The sequence below is a fragment of the Papio anubis genome, chromosome 18 (assembly GCF_008728515.1).
Source record: "Papio anubis isolate 15944 chromosome 18, Panubis1.0, whole genome shotgun sequence".
Taxonomy (NCBI): domain Eukaryota; kingdom Metazoa; phylum Chordata; class Mammalia; order Primates; family Cercopithecidae; genus Papio; species Papio anubis.
Window position 1 is genome coordinate 62,907,132 of NC_044993.1, and position 27,804 is coordinate 62,934,935.

Genomic DNA, 27,804 nt, shown 5'->3' on the forward strand with positions numbered 1-27,804 from the left:
AAAATATTTAAAAAATAGCCGGGCGTGGTGGCATGCACCTGTAATCCCAGCTACTTGGGAGGCTGAGGCATGAGAATTGCTTGAACCTGGGGGACGGAGGTTGCAGCAAGCCGAGATTGTGTCTCTGCACTCCAGCCCAGACGAAAGAGCGAAACTCCGTCTCAAAAAATAAATAAAATTTTAAAATTAAATAAAAATAGAAATGTTTTCAATCTGTGGTTGGTTGAGTCTTTGGATGCAGAACCTGAGAACACATAGCGCTGGCTGTATTTTGCAGTAGGAGCTGAATAGGTCTGCTGACCAAGTGGAAGCTGACTTTGAGAGAGAGAGGGGAGTCAGGGATGAGCCTGTGGTTTTTGCCACCGGCATGGAACTGCCACCAACTGAGTCTGGAAGCCTGCAGGGAGGCAGGTTTTTTGGGAAAGCTCACGCCTTGTGTTTGTGGTAACCAAGAAATGCTGAGCAGGTAGCTGAGTACACAGGTCCGGAGTTCAGCAGAGACTCTGGCAGCTGGGACAAGGGTTCATCCCCATGAAGAGGAGCAACTAGCTGCTGCCTGTGGGGATGCAGACGCCGTGTGGACAGACTGTCACCGTCTCATATTCAAGGTGATAGCTAGGTTTTTACGATAAAATATCCTGATTTTAAAATGTTAGCAACTAACATAAAATTTGCTTGCAAATGCTTTACTGGCCATGAAGCTACATCTGTGGGTCCACCTGCCTGAGGACGAGCCGTTCGCAACCTCTATATCCACCTTATTGTTCTGCCTTACAATAATCCTGCAAAGATGGGCATCACTGCTCTCATTTAATTAATGAAGGAACTAAAGCACAGAGAGGGGAATAGATTTGTCCAAGGCCACATGGCTAGGAAGAAGCATGGCTGAGATTCAGTCTGCATTTGTCTGGGACCCAAGGCTTCCTCCATACCCTCAGCCTGACTTTTAAACAGGCAAGTCCTGGCCTGGAAACAGCCAGAAGGAGAGCAAAGGGAAGGTCCACAGTGGCCTGCCTTGCCAGGAGGTGAATACAACCCAAATAGTTGGGTTGTTGTTAATAATTAGCTTCAAAGGTACCACAGTTTGGAGAACAAGCCAGATCCAACAGGATGGACCTTCGTGCAATAAAAGCCCCTGTATCTAGGCCACAGAGTGGACAGAGCAGCACTCAAGACAAGTCTCTGGAGCAAACCAGAGTGTGCAAGCCCGGTGTGGATGCCAGCTTGTGGACACCACTTCTGTAGTTCATGCCTCGCAGGTCTGGCCTCCCAATGGGGCTCCCTGCTGTAATGCTGCCCTGACCCATAAATCTCTTCCACGGAGGCCAGAGAGGGCCTTGTGAGTTACCAATCTGATCATATCAGCCAGGTAAGAACTTTTCTCACTGTTTTTAAAACAGAACCCTGAATGCTTGATACGCCCACAGGGCCTGCATGGCTTCCTACCCAGCCTTATCTTGCCGACCACCTTCACCCTCCCACTCCCCGATCCTGTGGCCCCACTGCCATCTCTCATCTTCCCCAAATCCCCATCGGCCCCAGGGCCTTCGCTTCTTCTGTGCCACTTCTCGGCACCCATACCCCCTTGCAGCCCTCAAATGGGCCCTTCCCTTAGAAGCCTCTCTGACCTCCAGCCAGGTTAACCCCGTCACCTGCTCTTAGAACAGGAAACACGGTGGCCATCGGACTTTGATCTGTGCTGCCATGATTGGGGTTTGCCTTCCCCATAAGACTGTGAGCTGGGAAAGACAAAGACACTGTCTTTTACTAGAGTCATTGGTCTGTACTTGCTTTTTAAAAAAAAAAAAAAACAACAACAACTCACCACCACAACAACAAAAAACCCACTCTCCACTAAAGCACAGTATGTGGGTACACAGTTGCCACTACTGTTTCCTGGAAAGACTGGCCCTCGTTCTGAAATGATGTGCTACCTACTCAATATTAACAATATTAAAGGTAATAATAATGTCTTTTATGAAATGATGGTTCATAAATGCTTTTTAAAAAAATGACTACTTGGTAAACAAACAAAACAAAAGTTGGCGATCTGTCCCCAAAAGCTTTGTTTTATTTTTGTTTTGATGATTTTCTGGGCTATGAAATCCTAAGGGCTGGGACCTACTGTTCCGTACTTATGAGTATTTTCCAGGCCCCCAGAGCCTGGGAAGTGTGACCAAGCCTGGGAGAGTGCTCAGATCCAGTGTACAGAGGTCTGCTTATTCACAGATGTTTCTCTGCAGGTTTTGGGACTTCCCTTACACACCACGTGATCTAACACCCTGTCGTGAGGATCTTTCAAGGAAGAGCCAGCTAGGTTATGCCAGGCAAGAGTAAAAATGACCCAAAACTGCACAATGATTACGTCAGAAGTCTCAGACAACAGAGTATCATGCAGGCTACTAAACACAAGAGTTCTGAATCTACGAAGTAGCGAGGAGGCTTCCGGCCTGCCCCCCATCCCCTGGACATCCCGGCCGAGCTCCTTCACAGCACTTCTCACCTGGCCGCCCCACCAACCTCAGCACCTTCTGCTTGGAACCAGCTCCTCCTCCAGGATCAGCCCTGCTGATGACAGAATCATCATCCTCCCAGCCCGTGCCACCTGGACTGCCCCAAGCTCAGAACCTCAGAGTTAACCGAGCTCTCCAGCATCACCACTGCGAACTGTCACAAAATGCTGTACCCAGACTGTCCCGTCCCTCTTTGCCCATTAGCACTGACCCTGGCCCCTGCCACAGCCTCCTAAATGGCCTCTCTGCAATTCTGTCAGGCACTGTTCTAGGCACAGCACAGATAATACTCATCTACTCCTCCCAGCAAGTCCTATTTCACAGCTGTGGAAACTGAAGCGCCAGGAGACTCAGTTCCCTTAAGGTAATATAGCTGGCAAGCAGAAAGCAGCAAAGCTGGGACTTCCATCCAGGCACAGTCTGGCCCCTGAGTCCATGCTCCTCACCACCCTGCTGCATGGCCTTTCTAGCCCCCGGTGCAACTGGAAGGCCCCTGCTGGGACCATCCGATCTGGCAGTGCCAGCTGTAGAAGTGTCCGTTTAAGACAGATGTCCCTGTGAGAAAGCCCTGGAGTTGAGATCTGGCTCTTCCCAGCCACTGACCCGCTCTTGCTACTTGTGTGCCGGCCACCCCAGTTTCAGTGAGGACCCTGGAACATGGCATGCTCTCTCTCACCTCAGCCTCACCTCTGCCATCCTTAAAAGGCAGTCCTCATTTCCGTGCTTTCTCGTAGAAGCTTCTGATCCCTCCTGGCACAGCACCTCTTCAGAGAGGCCTTTCCTAACCAGCCCGTGAGGATTTTCTTCCTGGTTACTCTCTAGCACGGACCCTGCTTGTCACCTCTACAGAGCCATCCCAATCAGTCTGTGATCATGCATTTACTTAACTTACCTGTTAGTGGTCGCTCCCTCCATCCTCCCCTCCCCCAACTGGAAACACCTCAAGAACAGAAGCGAAGTCTGGCTTTAGATCACTCTCACATCTCAGCTCCTAGCACTGTGCCTGGCATACAGCAGGTGCTCAATAAATAGCTGAATGCATGAGTGGGTCTTCATTGAATGGACTTCACAAACGGATTTTAGAAATCAGAATACAAGTTAGATACAAGCACCACATGCTATGGCTGCAACTATGTGAATGTCAGGTGCCCACATGAATAGGCTGAAAGGAAACTGGACACTGAACACGCCTGGTTGCCAGGTGTCTCTTTGGGGTGTATGGATAATGGACAGATTTCTCCCCGACTATGGTTGCTCATGATATTTGGAAACAGGCAAGAATCTTTTAAGGAGGCCCTGAGGTCAATCCCAAGGAATCTGTGGTTTCTCCTCAAAGCTTGCTTGTCCTTGGTCAGGAGGCACACTGGAGTAAGCGAGTGAGTCTCACAGCCTAGAAGGGATACAGCTCCCTTCCTCCAGCCAAAGCAGCCAGAGCCATCTTTCTTAACTCTCAAAACAGTGCCATCATCCGAGCGATGACCTGAATGTCTCAGGATACTGTTCTCACAGTGTTGCTTAAGCAGAAAATGCCAGCCCCGTGGAGCCCAGCAGGATGAGTTTCAGCTTGTGTGTTTAGCAGCTGCAGCAGCAAAGTAGCCAGCTCCCACTCACTGAGTACCTACTAAGTGCCAAGCATAGCGCTGTGAGCTTTACACATTATCTCATTTGAGCTCTGTGGAAAGTCTTTTAGAACCATGTTTTCGTTTTGATTTTATTTTTTTGAAAAAGGGTTCTCACCCTATCGCCCAGGCTGGAGTGCAGTGACACGATCAGGGTTCACTGCAGCCTCGACCTCCCAGGTTCAAGAGATCCTCCCACCTCAGCCCCTCAAGTATCTGGAACTACAGGTATCTGCCACCACGACTGGCTAATTTTTTTTTTGGATTTTAGTAGAGACAAAGTCTCGCTATGTTGCTCTGGCTGGTCTTGAACTCCTGAGCTCAAGTGATCTTCCCACCTCGGCCTCCCAAAGTGTTGAGATTACAGGTGTGAGTCACCACATTCAGCCCTAGAACCATTTCAAAGGTAAGGCTACTGAGCCTCAGAGGCATGAAGACTCTGGGGAAGATTACAAAGCTGATTACTCCAATAATGCCAGCGGCTGCAAAATCAAATGTCAACAAGACAGGGCGGCAGCACACGGGTGAGCACAGGCCCTGTCTATAGGCCCCTGCACCCTGGCCTCCAGCCCAAAGCAGCAGCTGGGGCTGGGGAAGCACTCGGTTTGCAAATGGTGGCAACCAATTCTATTAAAAGGAACAATACAAAGTACTTCTCTGTTAGAGAGAGGTATTTCTAGATGTAATAATATGAAGTCTTCCATTTGCTTTAACACACTGTGTGGGTGGATGGTATATTTTAAATAGACAGATGGAAGGGCAGATACAACAAAACTTAGCTAAGTGGTAAAAGCTGTTGAAGCTGAGGGCTGGGTGTATGGAGATTCATGATGCTATTTTCTCTAGAAATCGACTCTTTTTTCTAGTTCCTCCCCTCTTCCCTTCCCTCCCTTCCCCTTTCTTCCTCCAATCTCTCCCCTCCCTTCAACTTCCTTCCACTTCCCTCCCTCCCTTCCTCCCTCTCTCTCTTCCTTCCCACCCCAGTCCCCCATCACTCCAGCAGATGTGGCACATGTGGCTGCCAGTTCCTGACCTCTGCCCTCTGCCACTTTCCTCTCTAGTGAAAAACAAAACGGACTTCACTTGAAGTGTGACCAGTTTGCCTCTTTCCTGAGTGGTGGCCACTTCTTTGATGGTCCCCATGAGCAGCCACCTTTTATGCCAGAGCTCGGCTGTCACACCCAGCCGAGAGACCTGCTGCTGGTCAGCAAGCACTTGTGGTGGCTTCTGGGGAATATCCTTCATGCTGTCATTTCTCACTGAAGTGTGACAAGGGCAGTGAATATGCTTTATGCCACTTCTTCCTGCTGTGTGGAGACAGCACTCCTTTAAGCCTACCAGACCACATTGAGTCAGGTAAACAGTGAGCAGTCCCTAACATTTCTCCCTGAGTCAGCTTTCTCAAGTTCATCAGGGAGACAAAAACATGCCCAGCTTCCAGCCATGCAGCAAGCAAGAATGGCTTCACCTGTCCTTCACCTGCATTTTGTATACACAGAAGGCATTTGGTCAGATTGCAGAGTAGGGTGATTTTCCCCCTCAAAGGAAGGTGAGGAGAAGCTCCAGCATTTACAATCCCTCCCTCAAAACAAAACAAAACAAAAAAACAAAAACAAACAAACCAACAACACAGGCATATCTTATTCTAGCACCATGTGCTTCCATAATCCCTAGTATTTTCTGAATGTCACCCCTCTTAGCAAAAGACATAATTTGCAATCAGGCTGGGCAAAGACAAACAGCCATTACTTTCTTAATGGCCAACTACCCAAAAAGGCTCAGTTAAGTGATCTCAACTAGCAATCTAATCAATTAAAATTGGTAAGTGAAAAACTTTTAACCTTTACTCCAGCAGGCCATTCCTAGGGGGAGGAGGGAAGGAATGTGAATTCCCAGCATAAAATTTAATTCCATTTCACGGGTGCAAACATTTTTGCTGCCCTGATGAAGTGCCCCCTCCCCACCCCCACACCTCACCCAAAGCAAGCTCTTTCTCTCCTTGAATCAAATCAGAGAAAGACTGGTTATGATTCTTTGCAATCAACTTGATCAATTTAAATCCTTAGAGAAATCCCTGTGGTCATTTCTCAAGGGCGAAAGGGCCAAAGGAGATGGGCATCGGGCAGAGAGGCGTCACAGCTGCTTTATTCTTCCAAGAAAGGGAAAGATAAAACGTAAACAAGAAGGCCAGAAAAAGACATTAGACAACCAGGTAACACACAATACGCATTCACTGAGAACCTCTACGTGTCAGGCAGCATGCTATGCTCCTCACACGCATGACCTCCTGCAATACTGACTATAGTTTGCTGAGTACAGTTACATGGTAGGCACTATGCTTGGTCATGTGATATTTCGTATTCTATTTCATTCAATCCTGAAAACAATTCTGTACTTTAAGAAAGACCGTCTCATTTTACAGGAGAGGAAATGGAGGCTGTGGGGGTCTAGTCATTTGTTGAAGGGAATACAAAGCAGGGTCTAGATCACAACTCTATAGTTTTGTCAAAACTCATTGAATTATACACTAACAATTGGGGAATTTTTTTGTATGTAAATTATACCTTAATAAAGCTGATTTAAAACAGCAACAACAATGCTACAGAGAGTGGCCCTGTGCTGTTTCTGCCCACCCAGCCACCATCCCTTCTTTGGTGATTTTCCTTTGAGGGCCGCCTCTTCCCTCTCTCAGGTGATGGGGTTCAAAAATAACTGGCCCTCCCTCCCAGGTCCAGGGCTGGGCATGCAACCCCAGCTTAGACAATCAGTGAGTCACATTCCTCTGACCACTGGCTGGTTCAGGGATGGTCACGTGGCCCAAGCTAGGTTAGTAACAGCTCTACCCAGACTTTTAGAGAATTAAAGGGAAAGAGAAGCTCTCTTTCCATCAGATTGGCTGAACAAATCTTGGGGCTGCTGATGGCCATCTTGCCACTACCTGGGAGAGCCCTCCTGAGGATGAACAGAGGAAAGCAGAGTTGAGAGATGGACGAGGGCAGCTTCCTGAGGACACTGTCTGAGCACCTGGATCCAGCCATGCCTGAAGGTAGCTTACTCCTGGACTTCCCAGTGACATCAGTCAATTTCCCTCTCTTTTCCTGAAGCCAGCTTAAGTTGGATTTTCTGTCTCTCATAACCAAAGACTCCCAATATACCACAATGCCCTTAAGAAACAGAAAACCATGCTGCTCATTAGAGTGCCTGTGCCCTGTAGCAAATGGAGGAAAGAGAAAGCTATACAAATACGAGAGGGGTTCCAGGAACATGGTCAGGCTTTATGCCCATTGTCTCCTTGAAAGCTCAGCCTCATGCTGCAGATGAGAACAATGAGGCACTACACAGCAGAACAAGTAGCTCAAGGTTACGGGCTGAGCACATGGTTCTCCAGCCTCCAAAACCTTCATCCTTACCTAAACACAGGTGATTTGCTTTTTACAAGTTTCTTTCTTTAGCAGCAGAACACTTTTATCATTGGAATCATACAGAAAATGCTTAATATATAAAACCAACCAAACTGATGCCACTATGTTTATAGGGAGGGCAGGAACCCTGGAGTTTGTTCACCCTTGCTTGAGCCCCCAGTTGCTCTGCAGATACTTTTTAGAGAACCAGCTGGTTGTGAAAGCAGAACCCTCAAACTGACCTCAGAGAACCCAGGGGCCTTTTCTTCAAAACCTGCATGGGACATGCACACCGCTGGCTCAAGGTCACAGCTCACCGTACAGAATGCAGGTTGCACACTGACCCTCCCAGTGGCATGTGAATCAGCAGAGTGGTGTCCCGTGGCCCATGTACCCCAGTCCCCTGCTGTGACTCAGAGCAGCCAACTCACTCAGATCCAGGACATCATCAGTCTTGATCAGGTCCTCCTCCCGGGTCAGCGGCAACTGTGTCTCCGGCTCCCCTCGCAATTGCAGTGACAGAGAACGCAGCATGAAGAATACCCGGATGGCCTGGACCAACAGTTCAGAGAGCAGAGAAGAGTGAGACTGCAGAGTCATTTTAGCGAGATGCCCCACATCAAGAAATGACACAACGACTCTCTCTTAAAAAAAAAAAAAGAAAGAAGCATGATAAAGCCCACCTCTTTGGGTGTTGTGATCCTGGTACTTCCTTTTATAACAAAACAAACAAAAAAAAATTCAAAGGCGGAGTAACCTGTTTTCAGTTATCCACAGGTTCAGGTTTGGGTTACTTTACCTGAACTGAGCACCTGTCATCTGCCAGGACCTTGTCCCCAAGTATCAGGTGACCTTCATAATAGCCCTGCCCAGCAGTCAGCCCCATTTCACACACCAGGCAACTGAGACCTAAGAAGGTGAAGCGACCTGCCCCAGGCCATGCTTCCAGCAAGGGCTAGACCCTAAGTCTGTCCCAACCAAACCAGCATGGGCTCTGGAAAACCCAATCACTCCAAAAGCATTTCAAGGTTCTACCTACTGAATATGGGGGTGGGGCAGACAGAAGAGGGTGAAATGAAATGCCTGTGGGCTGCAGGGCCTGAGACCGGAGGAAAATCCTACCCCCGGGTGAGTCTCTTCAACTTCGGGTCCCTTAGTCTTACAACAGTGAGTGTGCTGCAGTGACCTCGGTTCCGTGAATACCCCTCAGGCTTTCCCAGCCAGCAGAACAGGGGCAGAGACGATCCACCAGCACAGGGATTCCTGGCCCACGGAAGTGGTGTCTGGTCAGAATTGTGTGGCCATCAGGTACTTTCAAAGAGCAGAAACAAAGCAGAGTCCCAGCAGCCGGAGGAGTGTGTGCAGAAAGCAGCCTCCAGCCCCAAAACAGGCTTGCCCACCAACCAGAGCCAGGAAGCAGAGGGGCAGCCCACAGAAGAGGCCGCCTGCAGGCCTCTCCCCGTGATGCACAGCTGCTGGGCCTGACTGAGGCTGCAGTGCCCGATGGGGACAGTTCCAGAGTCAGACACACGAGGTCTACATCGGATTCCCAGCTGCACTAGGTTGGGCAAGTCCAGTCCCCTGACTTCTGTGAGCTTCCTGTTCCTCATCTGTAAAATGGGCATGATAGCTCGGAGGCCTGCTAGGAGGTTCTGAGATAACGCAGGAGGGAAACCAGCCAGCACAGTAGGGTGGCGGGGACAAACCGCTGTCACCACTACGGAGCTGCAAAGGTGAATCCCAGTGCGCCTTTGGGTCTTCTTGTTCATGGCTCGGAGGGCTGCAGTGTGGACCTAGGTGAGGGGAGGTGGCCTCTATACAGCAGTGTGCCTCCCAAAACTGGAAAGGGGCCAAATTACTGTCTGAAAAGAGGTGCACTCACACTGCCTCCTCATACCCCAGGCAACGAGGAGCTAGTCAGCCTGCCTGCTTACACCCAGTGCTGCCTTGGGCCCTAACCAGTGGGAGACCTTGGAACAATTTCCTAATGTTGAAACTGGAAGAGCAATCCTATCTCCTGGCCCTATGCTAAGGCAGCGCAGTCCTCTGTAAACTATAAACCACTGGAGAAAGATCAGCTCTTATGTTACAATGATGATGGTGGTGGTGGTAGCATTCGTATCTGACTGTTAACAGTTTTTAAAACTACAGTCTTCGTAAAGACATCTGTAACAATCAGAAGAAAAAAAGTGTAGTTCCATTAAAAAAATTCAAAAGAACTTCTATTAAGCAACTATGGGGTGGCAAGAACTATGGGCACCTTATTGTAACTTGAAGAGTTTATGGAGGAAGAAACAGAGCTGAGAGGGGCAGAGTTATTTCAGCTCACATATCTGCTAAGTGGCTGAGCTGGGTGTGAACTCAGGAAGGTATGACATGTGTCACTTAACCAAGTGCACCAGGAAACTTAAACATCCATGGCAGCCCAAGTACAGAAAGCCCAAGACGTGGGTGGTCACTTGAAATATTTGGCAGCTTGAGCTCTCAGATAAGGAGTCATGACCACGGAGTCATGACCACGAGGATGAGGAAAGGAAAAGGCCCATGATAGCCAGGTCCAAGTCAAGGAGACGCTCATTTCTGTGCCCAAACCCCCGCTTCTCTCAGGGTTCTGAAGGCAAATAACTCACGCAGGACCAGAGCGGGTTGGCTGAGAAAACAGAAACATGTGGCTTTCTGCAGCCCATCACTCTGAAAAACTGTAACCTTCCCATAAATACTTTAAAAGTTCAGAATTTGGCTCCCAATATAGGCCAATATCTGCTTTTGCCCTGCAAACAACACATGGATAACAATCGTCATCATAAACATAAAATAGAATATAAAACACACACAGTCGGCTCTCTGTATCCACGGGTTCCATATCTGTGGATTCAACCAACTGTAGATCAAAAATACTAAAAAAAAAAAAAAAAAGTTGCATCTGTACTCAACTTGTACAGATTTTTTTCCTTATTATTCCCTAATCAATACAGTATAACAAACTATTTACATAGCATTTACATTGTACTCTGTATTACAAGTAATCTAGAGACGATTTAAAGTCAACAGGAGAATGTGTATAGGTTATATGCAAACACTATGCTGTTTATATAAGGGACTTGAGCATCTGTGGATTTTGGTATCCTTGAGGGAGTCCTAGAACCAATTCCCCATGGATACCGAGGGACGACTGTACAATAAAATCCCTCCATGTTTTTCCTGGTTCCTGCCCCAACTCCTGAGAGAAGGAAGGACACATGAGAAGCCATGCCCATGAACGTGAGGAGGGGCGATTCCCACAGGGCAGGGAGCTCCACTCGAGGCAAAACCTGGGCTCCCGTTGGGGCAGGGCGGTTATAAGGGCCTGGTAGGCACACTGGGCAGCCCCATAACTCTGTGAATTCACAAAAGAAAGCTAAACTATGAGCATAAGAGCCATAAAATTCACCCCACCACCCCCAAAACAATAACCACTCTCTGATTCCCCATGGCCTGCCGGGTACTACGCCAGCTGTACAGTGTCGTCTCATTTAAGCCTTTTAATGACCCTGTGTGGTTCCTATTTTACAGATGGGGAAACCAAAGCCGAGCAATGACAGGCAGCCTGCCCCAGGTCACTCAGTGAATAACTGGATTCCAAGCTCTGTGTTCCTGCAACCACACTCCTTGACCTCCAAAAGATTTAAGGCTTGGGACCCGGGGTTTTATTGAGTGCTTTTCTTCGCTAAATAAAGATGCAAATTTAAAACTATTATTAAAAAGGAAAAAGAAATTATTATTCTTTCAGATTCTTCCATAGAATATCAGGAAGGACGGACCCAGGAAGAACAGGCTAGACTGTGAAAAGGATGACAGCTGACCAAGATAAAATAGAAAGAGATGTCTCCAGTTTCTTTGCTTCAGTGAGTCTGGAAGCAAACTCTGACAGACTCACAGTCTCCGGGGAATCAGTCCAATGAGCAGGGGAAGGTGGGTGGCTCTGTAGTTGGACTCACTGTGGCTCAGGCTGGGGCTTGGTAATCACATGAATTGCCCAAGCCCAGGCTTATGCTCTGGAAATGGGCACCCACCATGCAGGTACAACGGGATGGCACTGGTGATGTGCTGAGCCCAGGAGCTGGCCTGGAACAAAGGCTTGGTTTTCACCCTCCTGCCTCCTTGCTGCATGTGCAAGCTGCCTAGTTTAGGCGACAGTCACTCAGGTTAGAAGCCCACTGAGGCCATGTAGCTGTGAAAGTCAGTCATTCTTAAAAGAGTGCCAAAGCAGTTTAATGTGGGCACAACCCATCGGGAAAGCAATTTGGCAATATGCAGATAGTCATGAAAAAAACACGTTCATACCCTTTGAACCAGAAATTCCACTTCTGGGAACTTATCCTAAAGAAATAATTCAAGAGAAAGAAAAACACTGTATTCATGAAGCTGCTCATTATAGTTTAGTTGAAAGAAGCAACCAAAATGTCTACTTGCAAGAAAATGCCAGATAAACCTTTATGAGGCCATAAGAAATCAGACTTATTTCAACTATGGCAACATGAAAACTTCTTGTGCTACGACGAAAAGAAAAAAAAGAAGGGATGAAAGCAAGACCATGGTACACTCTCTTTACAGACAAAGATAGGAGGAGCACAAAAGATGTCCAAGTACTGTTTGTTTAGGGTGATGAAATCATGGGAAATTCTTTTCCCTTTACTTTTGAAATTGTAGGAGATGCTATTGTATTTTCTTTAATGTGTAATACACATCGAAAAAGTAAAGCAAAATATTCTATTTCCTCAAGGCCAATAGTGATAAACACAAAAACTGCTTGTGGTTTTACAAAGGAACAGGGAAACAATCTGGGGACAAATAAAACCTCGTGCAAATACGGGTGTTTCATAGCTGCTTCCAAGATGACTATATACAGATGGCTAGTGGCTTAAACTTGGATTTTGATATTCACCAAAATATCCTGTTCCTGACTCTCTTTTCTCTGGCATTAAGCTTCGGTAGATTTAGATCATGAAAGACCCTATTTCTTTCCCACCTTACATACCAGACTGCTCCATTTCTGTTCAGACAATGCTTCCTGAGCGCTTAATGTCTGCCAGGCCCTGGGCTTGTCACTTCGCAGCCACGCTCTTCTCTGGGCAACAGCTGAGAGGCAAGACCCATGAGGGACCTGAGGCTCCAGGAGGGTGAGTGACTCACTCAAGGTCATGCAGCTGGAGTTGGGATTTGACCCATGGTTGGTCTGACACCACAGTTTTCCTTCTTCACCGCTTCTCTCAGTTCCCCCTACACATGGGGTGGGTCCAGCCTAAGCCTGAAGTTCTACTTGAATGTTCTCACTGGACCCCAACAGCTCCAGTGACCTTCATTTCAACATGAATTTCCCTTCTCAGCTGGCATGGCTCAGTGGCACCCTTGCTGTTTTGGTCTTATTTTATATTATTTGTTCACCATCTAGTCTTGCATCTTACTCAGAGCCTGATACCTAGAATATGTTCAACAATTATGTTGAAAGAAAGAAGAAGTTATGTGGTTTTTAAAATGCAAGAGGGGGCTGGGCATGGTGGCTCATGCCTGTAATCCCAGCACTATGGGAGGCCAAGTCGGGTGGATCACCTGAGTTCAGGAGTTTGGGACCACCCTGGCCAAAAGACTGAGGACACTCAGTCTCTATTAAAAATACAAAAAAATTTTAAAAATCAGCTGGGCATGGTGGCTCATGCTACTCTAGAGGCGGAGGCAGGAGAATCACTTGAACCTGGGAGGTGCAGGTTGCAGTGAGTCGAGATCATGCCACTGCACTCTAGCATGGGTGACAGAGTGAGATGCATCTCAAAAAAAAAAAAGCAAGAGGGAAAACGGCGTTATGGTGAGATGCCTCCCAACAGCCTGCAAAGCGCTGCCACCATCCTCTCCTGTCGCTGCCCCTGCCTCTACCTCACTTACTAGGCTCCTTGAACATGCCACACTTGGTGGCATCTCAGGGACCGGACGTGTGCTGTTCCCTGTTTGGAAAGTGCCTCCTTTATCACTTTAACCTTCCTGGCTCCTCCTCATCCCCCAGGTTTCAGCTCAGATCACCTCTGCAGAGCAGCTCTTCGGATCACTCTATCTGCAGGAGGACCGCTCCTCAGCCCCTGGGTACGGCATGCTATTTCTTTCCTCCAGAGCTCTGACTGTGGGTGGGTACCAAACCTGCTATTCTCTTACTTGCTAATAAATTTTACCTCTCTAGGTAAAAAGAGCGGTCCAGAAGGCAGGGGCGTGTGCTCGCTCATTTCTTCACTCCCCAGGCTAACACAGTATTTGGCACATAGCAAGAATCTAGCAGCTCTTTGATGAATCTATGAATATTTAGGAGTGATTTGCCAGTAAGAATTGTTTGAACTTCCTTGACAAATCCTTAAGGAAAATAAAGGGTGGAGTTTCTGAAAAGGATCAGCCTCCTTTAAAAAGTCTACTTGGTGGAAAAAAAAAAAAGAAAGAAAACCTTTGAATCCAAAGGGGTAGCTTGGAATGTTCTTTGGATACAAGCAAAAAACTTGAAACGAACCACATAAGCCCTCAATTGCTTGCTAAACCATGTAACTTCCTTTAGCTCAAATTCAAAGCACATTGGTGTGTTCTGATTTCTGAAGTAGGCTTGAGGAGCTAAGCTTCTGGATGATTCCAGATGGCTCCCTTGCAACAGGAACCGTAGTGAGACGAGTGGCCAAAGCTACCCTTCAGAAAGAAATTCTTAAAGTCACAAAGGAAGCTTTTCTAAAGTGGATGCCTTGGCTTTGAGGTAGCCTGGCCTCTTTTATATCATTCTGCTACCCAGGGACCCTGGGAGGACTTAAGAGTTGTTTCTGGAAACTGGTCAGACAGGCAAAGAGCCTCTAGGGAAGCTGAGATATTCCAGGTCTCTGTGCTTCAGCTAGCCACTTGGGCTGTGCATCCTGTCCAGGACAAGGGAGGTGGGCAGCACAGCCCTGGGAACCTGCAACTATGTGACATGTGAGGGGCAAAAAGACTATCATCAAGAACTGCCATTGGCTTGCTGCTGAGTCCTCACAATAACTCTGGAAAGGCAGGCACATTTTACCTGACACATGAAGAGACAGTAGCTCAGAGTAGACAGGAAGCAACCTCCCTTCCACCACATGCCTGACAAACTCGCCCCTGCATTTCTCCCATCTCTCGCTTGTGTATCAGGACCATCTGCCCCAGCCCAGCAGGGCATAAGGTCATGAAACAGTGTTAAGAGGTGACAGCCAAGGCTCTCAAGGGGCTCCAAGGCCCCCGTCATCTGGCTCCTGCCAGCACCCCCAGCCTCATCACATCCCACTGTGGGCTCCAGCTGCAATCACTGCCGTGGAAGTGCCAGAATGTGTCACCTGTCTCTGGGCCTGTGCCTCCCTATCTGGTGCCTGTCCCACTTCCTGCTCCAGGTGAGATTAGTGACCTGATCTAATGCTGCTTGAATAACGGCCTGAGCCACATGGTCTGCCACTGTCTCTTCCCACTTTGCCCTCCAGGCTCTCATTCCTTCAGGACTGGGGCTGTTTTTGATGTCCCAGTGTCCTGAGCAGAGCTAGCAGATCTGAAGAAGGCAGTGTGGGAAGCAGCAGGTCAGAATGCCTAAGAGTCTAGGTTCTGGGGGCCACATTGCCTGGGCTGACTTGTGGCTCAGCTACTCACTAGCTGGGTGACCTTGAGCAAATCACTGGACCTCTCCATGCATCAATTCCTTCCTCCGTGGGCAGGACGTGGTGGTTCATGCCTGTAATCCCAGCACTCTGAGAGGCCGAGATGGGTGGATCGCTTGAGTTCAGGAGTTCAAGACCAGCCTTGGCAACATGGCAAAACCCCACCTCTACAAAAAACACAAAAATTAGGTGAGTGTGGCGGCACACACCTGTAATCCCAACGACCCAGGAGGCTGAGGTAGGAGGACCTCTTGAACCCAGGGGGCAGAGTGTGCTGCAGTGAGCCAAGATGGCACCACTGCACTCCAACCTGGGTGACAGAGCAGGACCCTGTCTCAAAAAAAAAAAAAAAAAAAAAAAAAAAATTCTTCCTCTGTAAAATGGGGATAATAATACTGCCAATCTCCTAGGATGGTTATAGAATTTAATGAGGAAATTCACCTAAAGAACGGATTTGAATTGATCTACTTCATAACAGAGGCTATATGTTCACAGAAGTAGTAAGAAAAATCCTGATGAACTGTGAACCAAAAGAAGGTAAAGTATGGGTCGGGTGTGGTGGTACATGTCTGTAATTCCAGCACTTTGGGAGGCCAAGGCAGGAGGATGGCTTGAAGCCAGGAGTTCAAGACTAGCTTGGGTAACTTAGCAAGACTTCATCTCTATAAAACATTTGAAAATTAGCTAGGTGTGGTAGCTTATGCATGTAGTTCCAGCTACTGACGCTGAGGTGGGAGGATGGCTGGAGACCAGGAGTTCTAGGCTGCAGTGAGCTATGATAGCATCACTGCACTCTAGGCTGGATCACAGCTCACTGCAGCCTCAAAAAAAAAAAAAAAAAAAAAAAGAAAGAAAAAGAAAAAAAGAAAGGCAAAGTGGAATCCAGAGCAGCAGCAGTGCTCAGCGTTCACTCCTCTGGACAGGAGGGATCTCCCAGGCGGGGCCTTCTTGGCACAGGATGCTGTAGCCCCGGCTGGGGGTGAGCATGTCAGCATCACGAAGCAACACATACACATCTGTCAGAACCGGTCCTCCAGTGAAAGCTGACGCCAGGACGTCCAGTGCAAACGCTGCCACCCACAAACAGAATCGTGCGCCTGGCTGGGAGCACATGGAAGGAAGACGTCAGCGGCCCGGACGGGTGGGTCCTGCGGTGAGGTTTGTGGGTTTGGTCAGACAGTTGGAAATGTGGATTGACTCAAGACACATGGGTCCCACTTCCTCTGCACCCCCAGGCCTCCGAGGTAGAATCACCAGCTGCGGGGAGGAAGGTTCAGACTCCTCGTGTCTGAGGTGCAAATGACAGGTCATTCCTGCTTTGCAAAATCCAAAAGTGAAACACCTCTGTCACACACGAATAAACTCAGACGATACAGGCTGACAGGGGGAGCTGCGTGCAACGAATTCCTCTAAACTATCCACAAATATTCATGTCTCCAGGGAATGATTTTCTAGGGAAAAGGTGATGGTGCTTTCTAAGAAAGAAACTCTGATCTTACCCGGGAGATAAAATACCATGAACACCCTTGTGGAGACTGCTTCCTAGAGCGCCTGCTTCGGAAAAAAAGGGCTGATAACGGAAGCACACGCTGCAGCTGGTTCTGAGAACTAATCTTTTCACGCATATCTCTCCTGCAGGCTGGCGAGATTCACATTCCATTTGACTGTGGCCCAAGAGCAGGTAGATGCCTTAACATCGCACTGTCTCTGAGGGTCCTGAGACCGCTGAGCTAAGATTTCACACCAACCTCACCCTCCACGGTTCACAGAAACCTGGCCCCACTGGCTTCCACTCCTGAGCTCAGGGCTTGAGTCTGTCTGCACTGGTGAAGGCTACCTCTCTGCAGCCAACATTGGGTGCCAGATCCAACGGAACGCCAAACCCCACTTTCCAAAGGGCAACATGCTTTGGAAAGTCATGCCTGGGGGCAAGTGTGAACTCTCTATCTGCGTCTAAGCTGTGGTGAGGGCAAGCTCTTGACTTTGGCAAAGAAGCCCTTTCCTCCCTGGTCTGGGAGTGGTTCTGGAGAACAGTGGCCCAGGAAATGACAGGTCCTGTGCTCACTCACCCGCCGGGTCTTCTCCACATCGCCACACGGCAGCCGCTTCACAAAATCAATGCCTGTCAGCGGTGTGCCTGTTGGGGGCAGCAGGATGGAGGCATCCATCATGAGATATTCCACGTTCATGGGCTTCATCTAGAAGAGACATTACAGGAAACCTCAAAGCACGCCCCTTACTTGGGAGGAAGAAGAGGCCCGGGAAGGTTACACAGGCCTCTCCCCTTTACCTGCATTTAGTAAATGTAAATGAGTGATCTAAACCCTGGATTTAGATTGAAGTAAAGCACAGAGGCAGCCAGATAAGGGAGCAATATGCCTTTTGGTTTTCTAAACTGGTGATTTTTCCTTTAATTGAAACAGCAGCTCAGACTCTTGAGAAGCTGCATCCTTGCTGCGAAAAGCTCATTCCTCCTCACATTCCCTCTCCACCTCAGCAGGGACAGGGATTCTCAGCAGGAGGCCAGGTATGCTTTACCCCTGTGGGTGCAAGCCCGTCTGCCACCTGCCTTCTCCTCTCTGTCCTTCCAGTGATGATAACAGCTGTGCGATGGCAGCTTCTGTTTAACGAGAGCTGATTCCGTGGCACGCTGTGACCTAAAGGCTTTTGAGGAGCTGCTTCCCACTTTGCTGATGAGGGAACAGAGTCTCAGAGAAGCAGAAAAATGGATCCAAGGTCACTCAGCTGGTAGGTGGCAGAACCAAGACATGAGCCCAGGCCTGTCTTGCTCCAGGGCCTCTGTGATTCTCACCCTAGGACCAACGTTTCCCCTTCCTTCCTTGTCCCCTTCACATCTTACCTGGGATAATATAACATAATCATTTTTGGAGCATCTACTAACTACCAGGCATGTGCTGGGGTCATCTCCTGCTGGACGGCAGGTGCTGGTGGCTCATCATGAAAGGGACACTGACCTCAGAGGAGGAAAGGCACATGCCCACGGCCACTGGGCCAGAGCTGACTGCCTCTTTCCACACCACCTCTGCGAAGCCTTCTTTGATGACTAAGACACAGGGTGACATCCCCTACCTGCCACCTCTCCCAGATCTCTGCTGCATCAGTAGTAGTAATCAATGCACACGTGTTGCTCAACACTAACACTTCATTTCCCTGGCTTCACAGAGGAACGAGAAGCTTTCTGCAGAATTCATTTTACTCTTTCAAACATCACAAACTTTCCTTGTGTCTTCTCTTTTCAGAAAGTGGGCTTCAAACATACCACTTTCTCCCTCCTGCTAGGTAAAGCTGACTACACAGGGCAGGGATGTAGTGACGGCCCAGCGGCCCAGATACCTGGTGCTATGGTTTGAACGCATCCCCAAAAGTTCATGTATTGGAAACTTAATCCCCAGTGTGACAGTGCTGAGAGGTAGGGCCTAACAAGCTGGGATTAGGTCTCATGAATGGAGTAAGGTCATTATTGCAGGTGTGGCTCCATGATGGTGACAGTGAGTTTGTTTTAAGAGCGAGTTCTGTTCTCTCTTTCTCTGTGTCTTGCCCTTCCACCTTCCACCATGGGATGATGTGGCAAGAAGGCCCATCTGCCTTCCACCATGGGTAATGTGGCAAGAAGGCCCTCGTCAAATACTGGCACCTTGATATTGGACTTCCCGGCCTCCAGAACTATAAGAAATTTCTTTTCTTTATAAATTAGTCTGTGGTATTCTGTTATAGCTGCAGAAAACAGACTGAGACACCTGGTGAACAGGCCACGGGGCCAAGGAGCCACTTGGTGCATGCTGCTTGCCTTTTTCTTTTGGACACTTTGAGTACTTTCCTCCAGAAGCCCGAGCTCCCCCACTCCAAATCCTCTATCCCAGCAGGGGTGGCAGCTCCAATCCCCTCTACTCCTGCTGCCCCCTACAACCTTCCCAATGAACCCCTCAAGCCTGCTGGGGGCAGAGCTAGGCCATCACTTCACTGAACCTTTTGCATTAAACCAGAGGCAGTAAGGGAAATGAAGGGTCACAAGTCATGGCCTGACTTTGGTACAGCAGCTGGCCTCCGAGGGCCTGTCCCTACCCCCTTCCACTCAGAAGCTGCATTCCTGAAGGCTGAGGACTGATTTTCAGATACAGAGAGAGGGTGTAGCACCTTTGTATTTCTCTGGAATGCCAGGCATTGTATAGGACACACAATACATGCTTGATTAAAACAAACAATCAATCAAACAAATAAAACCTCGGAAGTTCCCCATGGTGGGAGGGGGAGGAAGCATTTGTTGTGTATGGACCCATGAGCATTTGTTGTTGTGTATGGACCCATGAGGCCTCTTGTTGGCTATTTCATATACAGCCTGGGCAGCTCCGAGGTAGGGATCCCCCACCTTATGGATTAAAAAAAAAAAAATCGCCAGGCGAGGTGGCTCACACTTGTAATCCCAGCACTTTGGGAGGTCGAGGCGGAGGGATCACGAGGTCAGGGGTTCGAGACCAGCCTGGCCAACATGGTGAAATCCCGTCTACTAAAAATACAAAAATTAGTTGGGCGTGGTAGTGGGCGCCTGTAATCCCAGCTACTTGGGAGGCTGAGGCAGGAGAATTGCTTGAACCCAGAAGGCGGAGGTTGCAGGGAGCTGAGATCCGCTACTGCACTCCAGCCTGGGTGACAGAGCAAGACTCTGTCTCAAAAAAAGAAAAAGAAAAACAAAAAAAAATCAGAATTTAAGCAATGCACTCAAGGCTGCATTGTCAAAAACAGACACTGAGCAGGGGTTTAAGAGCCCAAGCTCTCCCACATGGTTAAGTGCCATAGGAGCCTGACATTTCCAAACAGGAAACCAAACTGTAAGGAATGACATTGCAGGGGGATGTCTCAGCGGTAAGAGGAAATGGCAAACGACAAATGAATCCCTTCCACTCTAAGGAATGGTCTGAAGGGTGGAAGACTGAGTCACTCTTGAAGGGGCTGGGAGGGGCTGTGGATGCACAGCCCACGGACACCTTTCCCTTGAAAAGGCTCCATGGAGGCCTCAGACATACAGTGACAAAGGACGTGGTGAGGGCCCGGCTGTCCAGATTCCCGGGGAACAGGCTGTGAAGCCAAGGAGCCAATTAGTGCACGCTGCCTTTTTCTTTTTGACACTTAAAACACTTAGGTTTATTATAAACTTCCCAAATCACACACGCTTTGGTGGGTAATATTCACAAGAAGGATCATTTATCATGTTCTTAATGGAGTACCTAGCCAAGGGCAGGTGCCGGGATACAAAGACAAATGCACAAAGCAGCGAAAGCTGGGATCTTCTGAACCTATGGCTTCCTGTGATTCTGCCTGCCGGAGGAGGAAGGAATCCCGTGTGCTGGCACTGCAGACTGGAGGAAGAGCTGCATGCTGGAACATTCCAGGAGAGCAGCAAACAGAGAGGCAGGGATATAATACATGGAGGACAGGGGATGCGGGGGTGGGCTGTCCTCTTCCGGAAGCCTGGCTCCGCCACTCACCGGCCGGGCAGACTTGGGTACATCACTAGAGCTCTCTGACTCAGTTTCCTCATTGGCAAGTGATATGGTTTGGCTCTGTGTCCCCACCCAAATCTCCCCCTGAATGGTGAGACACGTGGGAATCCCCATGTGTCAAGGGCGGAACCATGTGGCGGTAACTGAATCATGGCGGCAGTTTTCCTTATACAGTTCTCATGATAGTGAGTGAGTTCTCATGAGATCTGATGGTTTTCTAAGTGTCTGGCATTTTTTCTCCTTGCATTCATTCTCTCTCCTGTCACCCTGTGAAGAGGTGCCTTCCACCATGATCGTAAGTTTCCTGAGGACTCCCCAGCAATGTGGAACTGTAAGTCAATTAAACCTCTTTTCTTTATAAATTACCCAGTCTTGGGTATTTCTGCATAACAGTATGAGAAAAGACTAATTCAGCAAGAAAGGGACAATGGCAGTAGCTATTACCGTTGGTTGGTGTGAGGATGAAGAGTTATAATCTGTACAGCATGCTATATACATCCAGCACAGAGTAAGTCCACAAAAAAATGATACTGCCCCCCAAATTACTATTCATAGCAGATAATCGTCCTGACTCATTGGATACCTCCCATCTTAGAGGGAATGAACATAATCTGAAATTAACAGTGCTGGGGATCACAAGACACCACTCTAAATCTGCTTCCCCATCAATCTGCTATTTGGTCAGAAAGCCCTAAGTCAAAAAACCCCGTCTGGGACGGGCAGGGTGAGCTTGGCAGGGACACAGGCGTACACCAGCCCAAGTGTCTCCCAGTCCCTCACTTACTGTCATGCTCCTGTACTCATCTTCAAACATGTCCAAAAAAATGTCTTCTCCCTAAAAAGAAAGGAAAGGAGGGAAGAGGAGATTATTCATATTTTTTTCCATAAACAACAGAGTATTATAAACTCTAGTTTGTGGCTTTAGAGGCCATCTGTTTCTCATTAGTGAGTTCTCGTAAATCACCAGGAAGTAAAATGCACACGTGAACACAAACACACATGCTCAAATGACAGACCAAGTATCAAATTGCACTACTCAAAATTTTCTCCTTCCTAAGTATATGGAGTTAGGATTCTTCTGTCAAAGCAGTTAATTAAAAAACAACAACAAAAATACTACTATGTAGGATTAAAATATAGAAAAGACTAATATTTCAAGTGTTTAACATCATCTATTTATCAAGAATGGTTGGAGAAATGGACAATCCCGTTTAAGTTACCGTATTAAAGATACGAGGCTCCACACCTCTGGGAGGAGGAGTATAATTAAATAAATTTAACATTACAATTACATGGCTTGTTCCATTTGTTTTTGAGGAGTGCTTTCGGGGTTATGTCATTCCTCAGGGTCATGACTGCCTGGAAGCGCCCCTTCAGAACAGCATGGTGGGCATAAACTTGGCTCTGAGACACATAACCAAATCCAGTTTTACACCTCTTGCCTCCTTGTTCCACTGCAAGAATGGCATGTCTGTCTGGGGTACTGTGAAGACGAAATGAGTTAATGCACATGAAATGCAAGGAAGCACAGAGCCTGTCACTCAGTTGGGGCTGGGTCAGTGTGAGCACTCACTGTCATGATACTCTCTACTGGACAATGAGCCTTAGAACTGCTGCATCTCTCTCACAAGTTCTGAACGAGACACACACACACACACACCTCCCCCCCACACTTGGGGTGGGAAAGGGAATAGATCCTTTTTCGTTTTTTTCAGTTGTCAGAACTACAACTAAATTTGAATATTCTTGTGTGATATAACTATCAACACCAGAAAGGACAATTCCTGAAAACATCTAAAAGCTGCTGAGAAATTATACTTAGGGTATAATAAATATTATGGGATAAAAGTAAGAAAAATCTGGGTTGGGAGAAGGGATCCAGAAATTAAACAAAGCTCTCCTTTTGTTAATAAAGAATAACCCTCTGGGAAAATGCCTACCTATATATCTTTCTGTTTGTGCAATCCAAAAGCTTTCCAGGGGACATAAACTTAGGGCAGTTATACTGGAAAGAGGTTCAAAGATGACTAATGCAACCCTGAGGTTTCTGCTTTCTTGTGGGCTTTGCTAGTGGGGGTGTATCCTCACTTGGAGGCCAAGCGTGGTTTTGGATGTTCTAAGGGGAAAGTGGGATTTCCTCCTCAGTGTGTAGGGGCCCACCACGGTGCCACCCTTGTCTGGGTATGTCCACTGCTGCAGTTGGATGGGGTCATCCGAGCCTGGCAAGGCTGATCTCCAAATTATGTAACCTCATTTTATCTCAACAAACACTGGCAATAATGTAGTGGCTTAAAACGATTCCTGCAAAGAAACAGCAGCTTACAGAGGGCTCAAAAAACGAAACTACAGGGGACAGCAAGGAAATGGCAGTGTTGCCATCTTCCCCCTGTAAGAGGATCTTCAGCAGCCACGTGCAGAGACCTGATCCCGAGGCCAGCAAACTAGAAAATGACTATTTGACCCATGGATTAATCCACCGTGGCTGACGAGTGATGAGCCTTGCCTGAAAGACACATGAGGCTGGCAAGGCCTGAGTGTTTCTGCTCCCTGCCGCGCCCCCCAAATTTGTATGTTTAAATTTGAATTCCCAAGGTAATGGGATTAGTAGGTAGGGCCTTTGGGAGGTGATGAGGTCATCCAGGAAGATGGTGCCATTTATGAGAAAGTGAGCCTTCACTAGATACTGAATCTGCCTTGATCTTGGACTTCCCAGCCTCCAAAACTGACAGAAATAAATATCTTTTTTTTTGAGGACTCTTGCTCTGTCACCCAGGCTGGAGTGCAGTGGCGTGATATCAGCTCACTGCAAGCTCCGTCTCCCGGGTTCATGCCATTCTCCCACCTCAGCCTCCAGAGGAGCTGGGACTACAGGCATCCGTCACTATGCTAGGCTAATTTTTTTTGTATTTTTCAGTAGAGACAGAGTTTCACCATATTAGCCAAAATGGTCTCAATCTCCTGACCTCATGATCTGCCTGCCTTGGCCTCCCAAAGTCCTGGGATTGATTACAGGCGTGAGCCACTGTGCCCAGCCCAGAAGTAAATTTCTATTGTTTATAAGCTACCCAGTTTATGGTGTTTTAGCATCCCGAATGGACTAAAATCAAGTGCTTAAAAGCTAAAACAAAACCATGGCAATTAGAATTTTTTTTTTTTTTTGAAATGGAGTTTTCACTCTTGTTGCCCAGGATGGAGGGCAATGGCGCTATCTTGGCTCACAGCAATCTCTGCCTCCCGGGTTCAAGCAATTCTCCTGCCTCAGCCTCCCAAGTACCTGGGATTACAGGCATGTGCCACCATGCCTGATTAATTTTGTATTTTTAGTAGAGACGAGGTTTCTCCATGTTGGCCAGGCTGGTCTCGAACTCCCGACCTCAGGTGATCCACCCGCCTTGGCCTCCAAAAGTGCTGGGATTACAGGCATAAGCCACCATGCCTGGCTGCAATTAGATATTTATAAAACCATCTGGAACCTGAAGACAAAGCTCTGCAAATTTTTCAGATACTGAAAGTCACTGTGGCACTTTACAAAACCTCAATAAACTTAATAAAGGTTTAGAAGCCTCTATAAGGTTTCTTAGTACATATGTATAAAAATAATATACATGTATATAGTTCATAAATTCATAGGTAATTCATAAGTAATTTTATATATGTAAGCATATGTAACTCACGAACATAAGCACATCATATATATATAATTTACTTATGTGTGTTTATATGTATGTAGTTCATAATTTACATATAATTATTCCCAAACAACCAAATCCATGTGTTACTGAGAAACAAATTGTCATATACTGGGGCTGAGTCCTCAAAAATTTTACTGATAAGACAGCATGGGCAGAAAAAAGTTTAGGTATTGCTGCTCTAGGGACTATGAAATTGAGCATTTTTATTCAGTAATTATAGGCATAAAAAATAACTGAAGACATATAACGTTTATCTGCATAGAACCAGACACCACTTCTGCTGCTTCTACAAGACACTCCTGCTTCTACAAGACACACCATGCTGCTGTCCATCTGTGCTCTGCCAATTACCTTATAAAAATGTCGTACAAGGTGAACACTTTCTTCTCTCGCACCCTGTTAAAAGACAAGGAAGGTGTGAAGGAGGCAGGTCTCATCTAGGCGAGCAAGTCAGGCAAACTACAAATTCTAAAACATGAGTACGTATAAAACGGATCTGGACTAATAACCTTAATGCATAAAATGTTTTCTTTTGTTTTTTTTTTCCTTTTGTTGAGATGAAGTCTCACTCTGTTGCCCAGGCTGGAGTGCAGTGGCATGATCCTGGCTCAGTGCAATCTCCGCCTCCCAGGTTCAAGCGATTCTCCTGCCTCAACCTCCTGAGTAGCTGGGATTACAGGTGCCTGCCACCACGCCTGGCTAATTTTTGTATTTTTAGTAGAGATGGGGTTTCACCACATTGGCTAGGCTGGTCTCTAACTCCTGACCTCAGGTGATCTGCCCGCCTCGGCTTCCCAAAGTGCCGGGACTAGAGGCATGAGCTACCATGCCTGGCCTATAAAATAGTTCTTAATGAGAGAGAGAGGAAAGGAGACAGAGCTCAAAATGAAAATGCGAAAGGATAGGTAATTTGATTGTAATGACATGAGAAGCTGTTAATATACAGTTAATCAGGGGAAAACGGTTACAAATATGGCCATTATGACTCCTTTTTTATTTTACTTTTTCAATACAGTCTCAAACTGTGGCCCAGACTGGAGTGCGGTGGTACAATCATACTCACTGCAGTGTCAAAATCCTGGGTTCAAGCAATCTCCCAGCCTCAGCCACCTGAGTAGCTGGGGCTACAGGCATGTCCTGGCTAACTGTTTTTGTTTTTGTAGAGACAGGGTCTCACTTATGTCCAAGCTAGTCTCAAATTCTTGGTCTCGAGTGATCCTCTCATCTCAGCTTTCCAAAATGTTGGAATTACATGCATGAGCCACTGCACCTAGCCCGACTACATTTGTATAAGACAAAAAGTTCATTTATAAGGGGGGGTGTGTGTGTGTGTGTGTATACAAACATATACATACTTATAAATGAATTTTCATTTACATATACATAAATAGATGTTTCATTTACATATATTCACATGTTTACATATTTATACATTATATATGTAAATATATACATAGTGTATATTTACATATTGCATATGTAAATATATTCCTTTATGTAATTATTTGCTTATATAATACTTAAATATATTTACATATATAATATGTGTGTGTGTGTCTACATAGACACAGCCAAAGTGTCAACTATAGTTGTTACTTTTACCTCTTTGTACTTCCTAAATTTTCTAAAATAAACATAGAAAATAAGAGGAGGTACCATAAACGCTACTGAAAATTTAATGTATATTTTAAGCACAAAAACCATAATCAATGTGTGTATATGTGTTAGTGTGTTTGTATGTGCTTAAAACTTTTGTAACACCAAAGAAAAAATTCAGAAATCCTGAGGACAAATACAGAACCAAATAAGTGCAGCAGGAACCACTAAAACTCAATTAAGTGGACTCTTCAGCGAGTCTCAGCCGAAAGGAAGTCCCTGCTGAATAAGTAGGTTGGAGTGGGGTCTCAAGAGAGCAGCCCCTGCTGCTTCTAGCTGGTGACCGATGACACCGCAGGCCAGGGCTCCTATCTGGATGCCAGCACCTTCCCTTCCATCCTCCTGTCCCTCTCCCTTGGCCCACAGGAAGGAGGAGGGGAGAGGGCGTCACCTCCAGGCAGGCCAGGTGCACGTCCTTCATGATGCAGCCGGCACTCGTCAGGACTTGTTGCTTCAGAAGTAGGCAGCTCAGCTCCAGCGTCGCCAGCCGGATCTTCCCATCTGCAGAGCAAACCAGGGTGAGCCTTGCACACCCAGGGAGCGGCGCCCTTAAGCCCAAGGCTCCTGCCTACCCACGCTGAGGTTAGCAGGTCAGATGATAGACCAACTGCTCATGGCTCCCAACATCCAGTGGGGACACAGAGGGAACCCCCCATGCCAAAGCCATTCCCAATCAGTTAGAATTCAATGTTCTCCATCAAAACTACCTACACCAAATACTTCCCTGAAGTCCCTTTACTGGCAGGGTGCAGGAAAAAGAGGGTGACAAAACACTGTTGAGGCCTAGAGAGTGGCCCTGCACTCCCACTTTCCTTTAGAGAGCCGCCAGTCCCACTCTGGGTCATGTGATTTGGGTGGAGCTGGTCCTCCTTTCCCCTTCCAGGGCTGGGCACATCACCCAGCCAGTAGGGGTGCTCTACATTCCCTTGGTCCCAGTGACTAGGTAAGAACCAGGCAAGGGAGCCAGTCAGAGCCAGTAAGGCTCAACCTCACAATTTGCTAGAACTGCTGGGTAAGAGAAATTCTCCTTGTGCTGGGTTGAGCAGAGGACCGTGGTGAGGCCCTGAGGGGCACAAGCATTATAACCTACATCAGCCACCTCTTCACCCTTGCCAGCATTTTTAATATTTGTAAAGTATTCTGCAAATATCACTTCGAGATCTCTCTTCCAACTAGACTGCTCAAATCTAAGTGTCTCCCATAGAGTAAGTCTAGTGTCTCAGTGGAGAAAGGGCTAGCTGGAGGGGCTGACATTTAACTCATCAACCCAGAAGGTGGCAGAGGCCAAAGGTAGAAAAATACTGTTTGAGCCCCTGGATCCAGCTTTGCCTGAAGCCAGGCCTCAGCAGACTTTATAACCCAACACAGCTTTGTCTGTTTGTATTGTTTAAGCCAGAGTGAGTCGGGTTTCTGTCAAGTGCAACAGAGCTCTAACACAGCTTACTTATTATGCTATTACTTACTTACTACCGTGAGCCAGGCACAGTGCCGAGCACTTTATATAGCTCCTCAAGGAATCTGTATGAAAACTGATTGCAATGAGTGCTCGAAAGACTGAGGCTTAGGAAAGGGAAGGGACTTGTCCACAGTCTCATCGCTGGGCAGTGGTAGACTGCAGGTGCTCAGAATGCCAAAACCCACGTCTGGCATCTCTCCTAGAAGCATCTGTAACTGACTGACTGAAGGACAACTGCTCTTATGCAAACTCCTCTGTGGGTCTTTCAAGCTTATTTCTGGGGA

The 27,804-nt window shown here is 47.3% G+C and overlaps 1 protein-coding gene across 11 annotated transcripts in view; it reads right to left on the minus strand.

The window, feature by feature from the left end:
• Nucleotides 1-27,804, minus strand: part of CLEC16A (C-type lectin domain containing 16A) — a 237,813-nt gene that overhangs the window by 115,328 nt on the left and 94,681 nt on the right. For all 11 annotated transcript variants that reach the window (XM_017953179.2, XM_009195987.2, XM_009195985.2 and 8 more), the window contains 5 exons: nt 26,456-26,565; nt 24,760-24,804; nt 21,501-21,551; nt 17,267-17,395; nt 7,965-8,085 (listed from right to left, as the gene is read on the minus strand). In XM_017953179.2, coding sequence (XP_017808668.1) covers nt 7,965-8,085; nt 17,267-17,395; nt 21,501-21,551; nt 24,760-24,804; nt 26,456-26,565 — 456 coding nt within the window. The remainder of the gene's footprint in view (nt 1-7,964; nt 8,086-17,266; nt 17,396-21,500; nt 21,552-24,759; nt 24,805-26,455; nt 26,566-27,804) is intronic.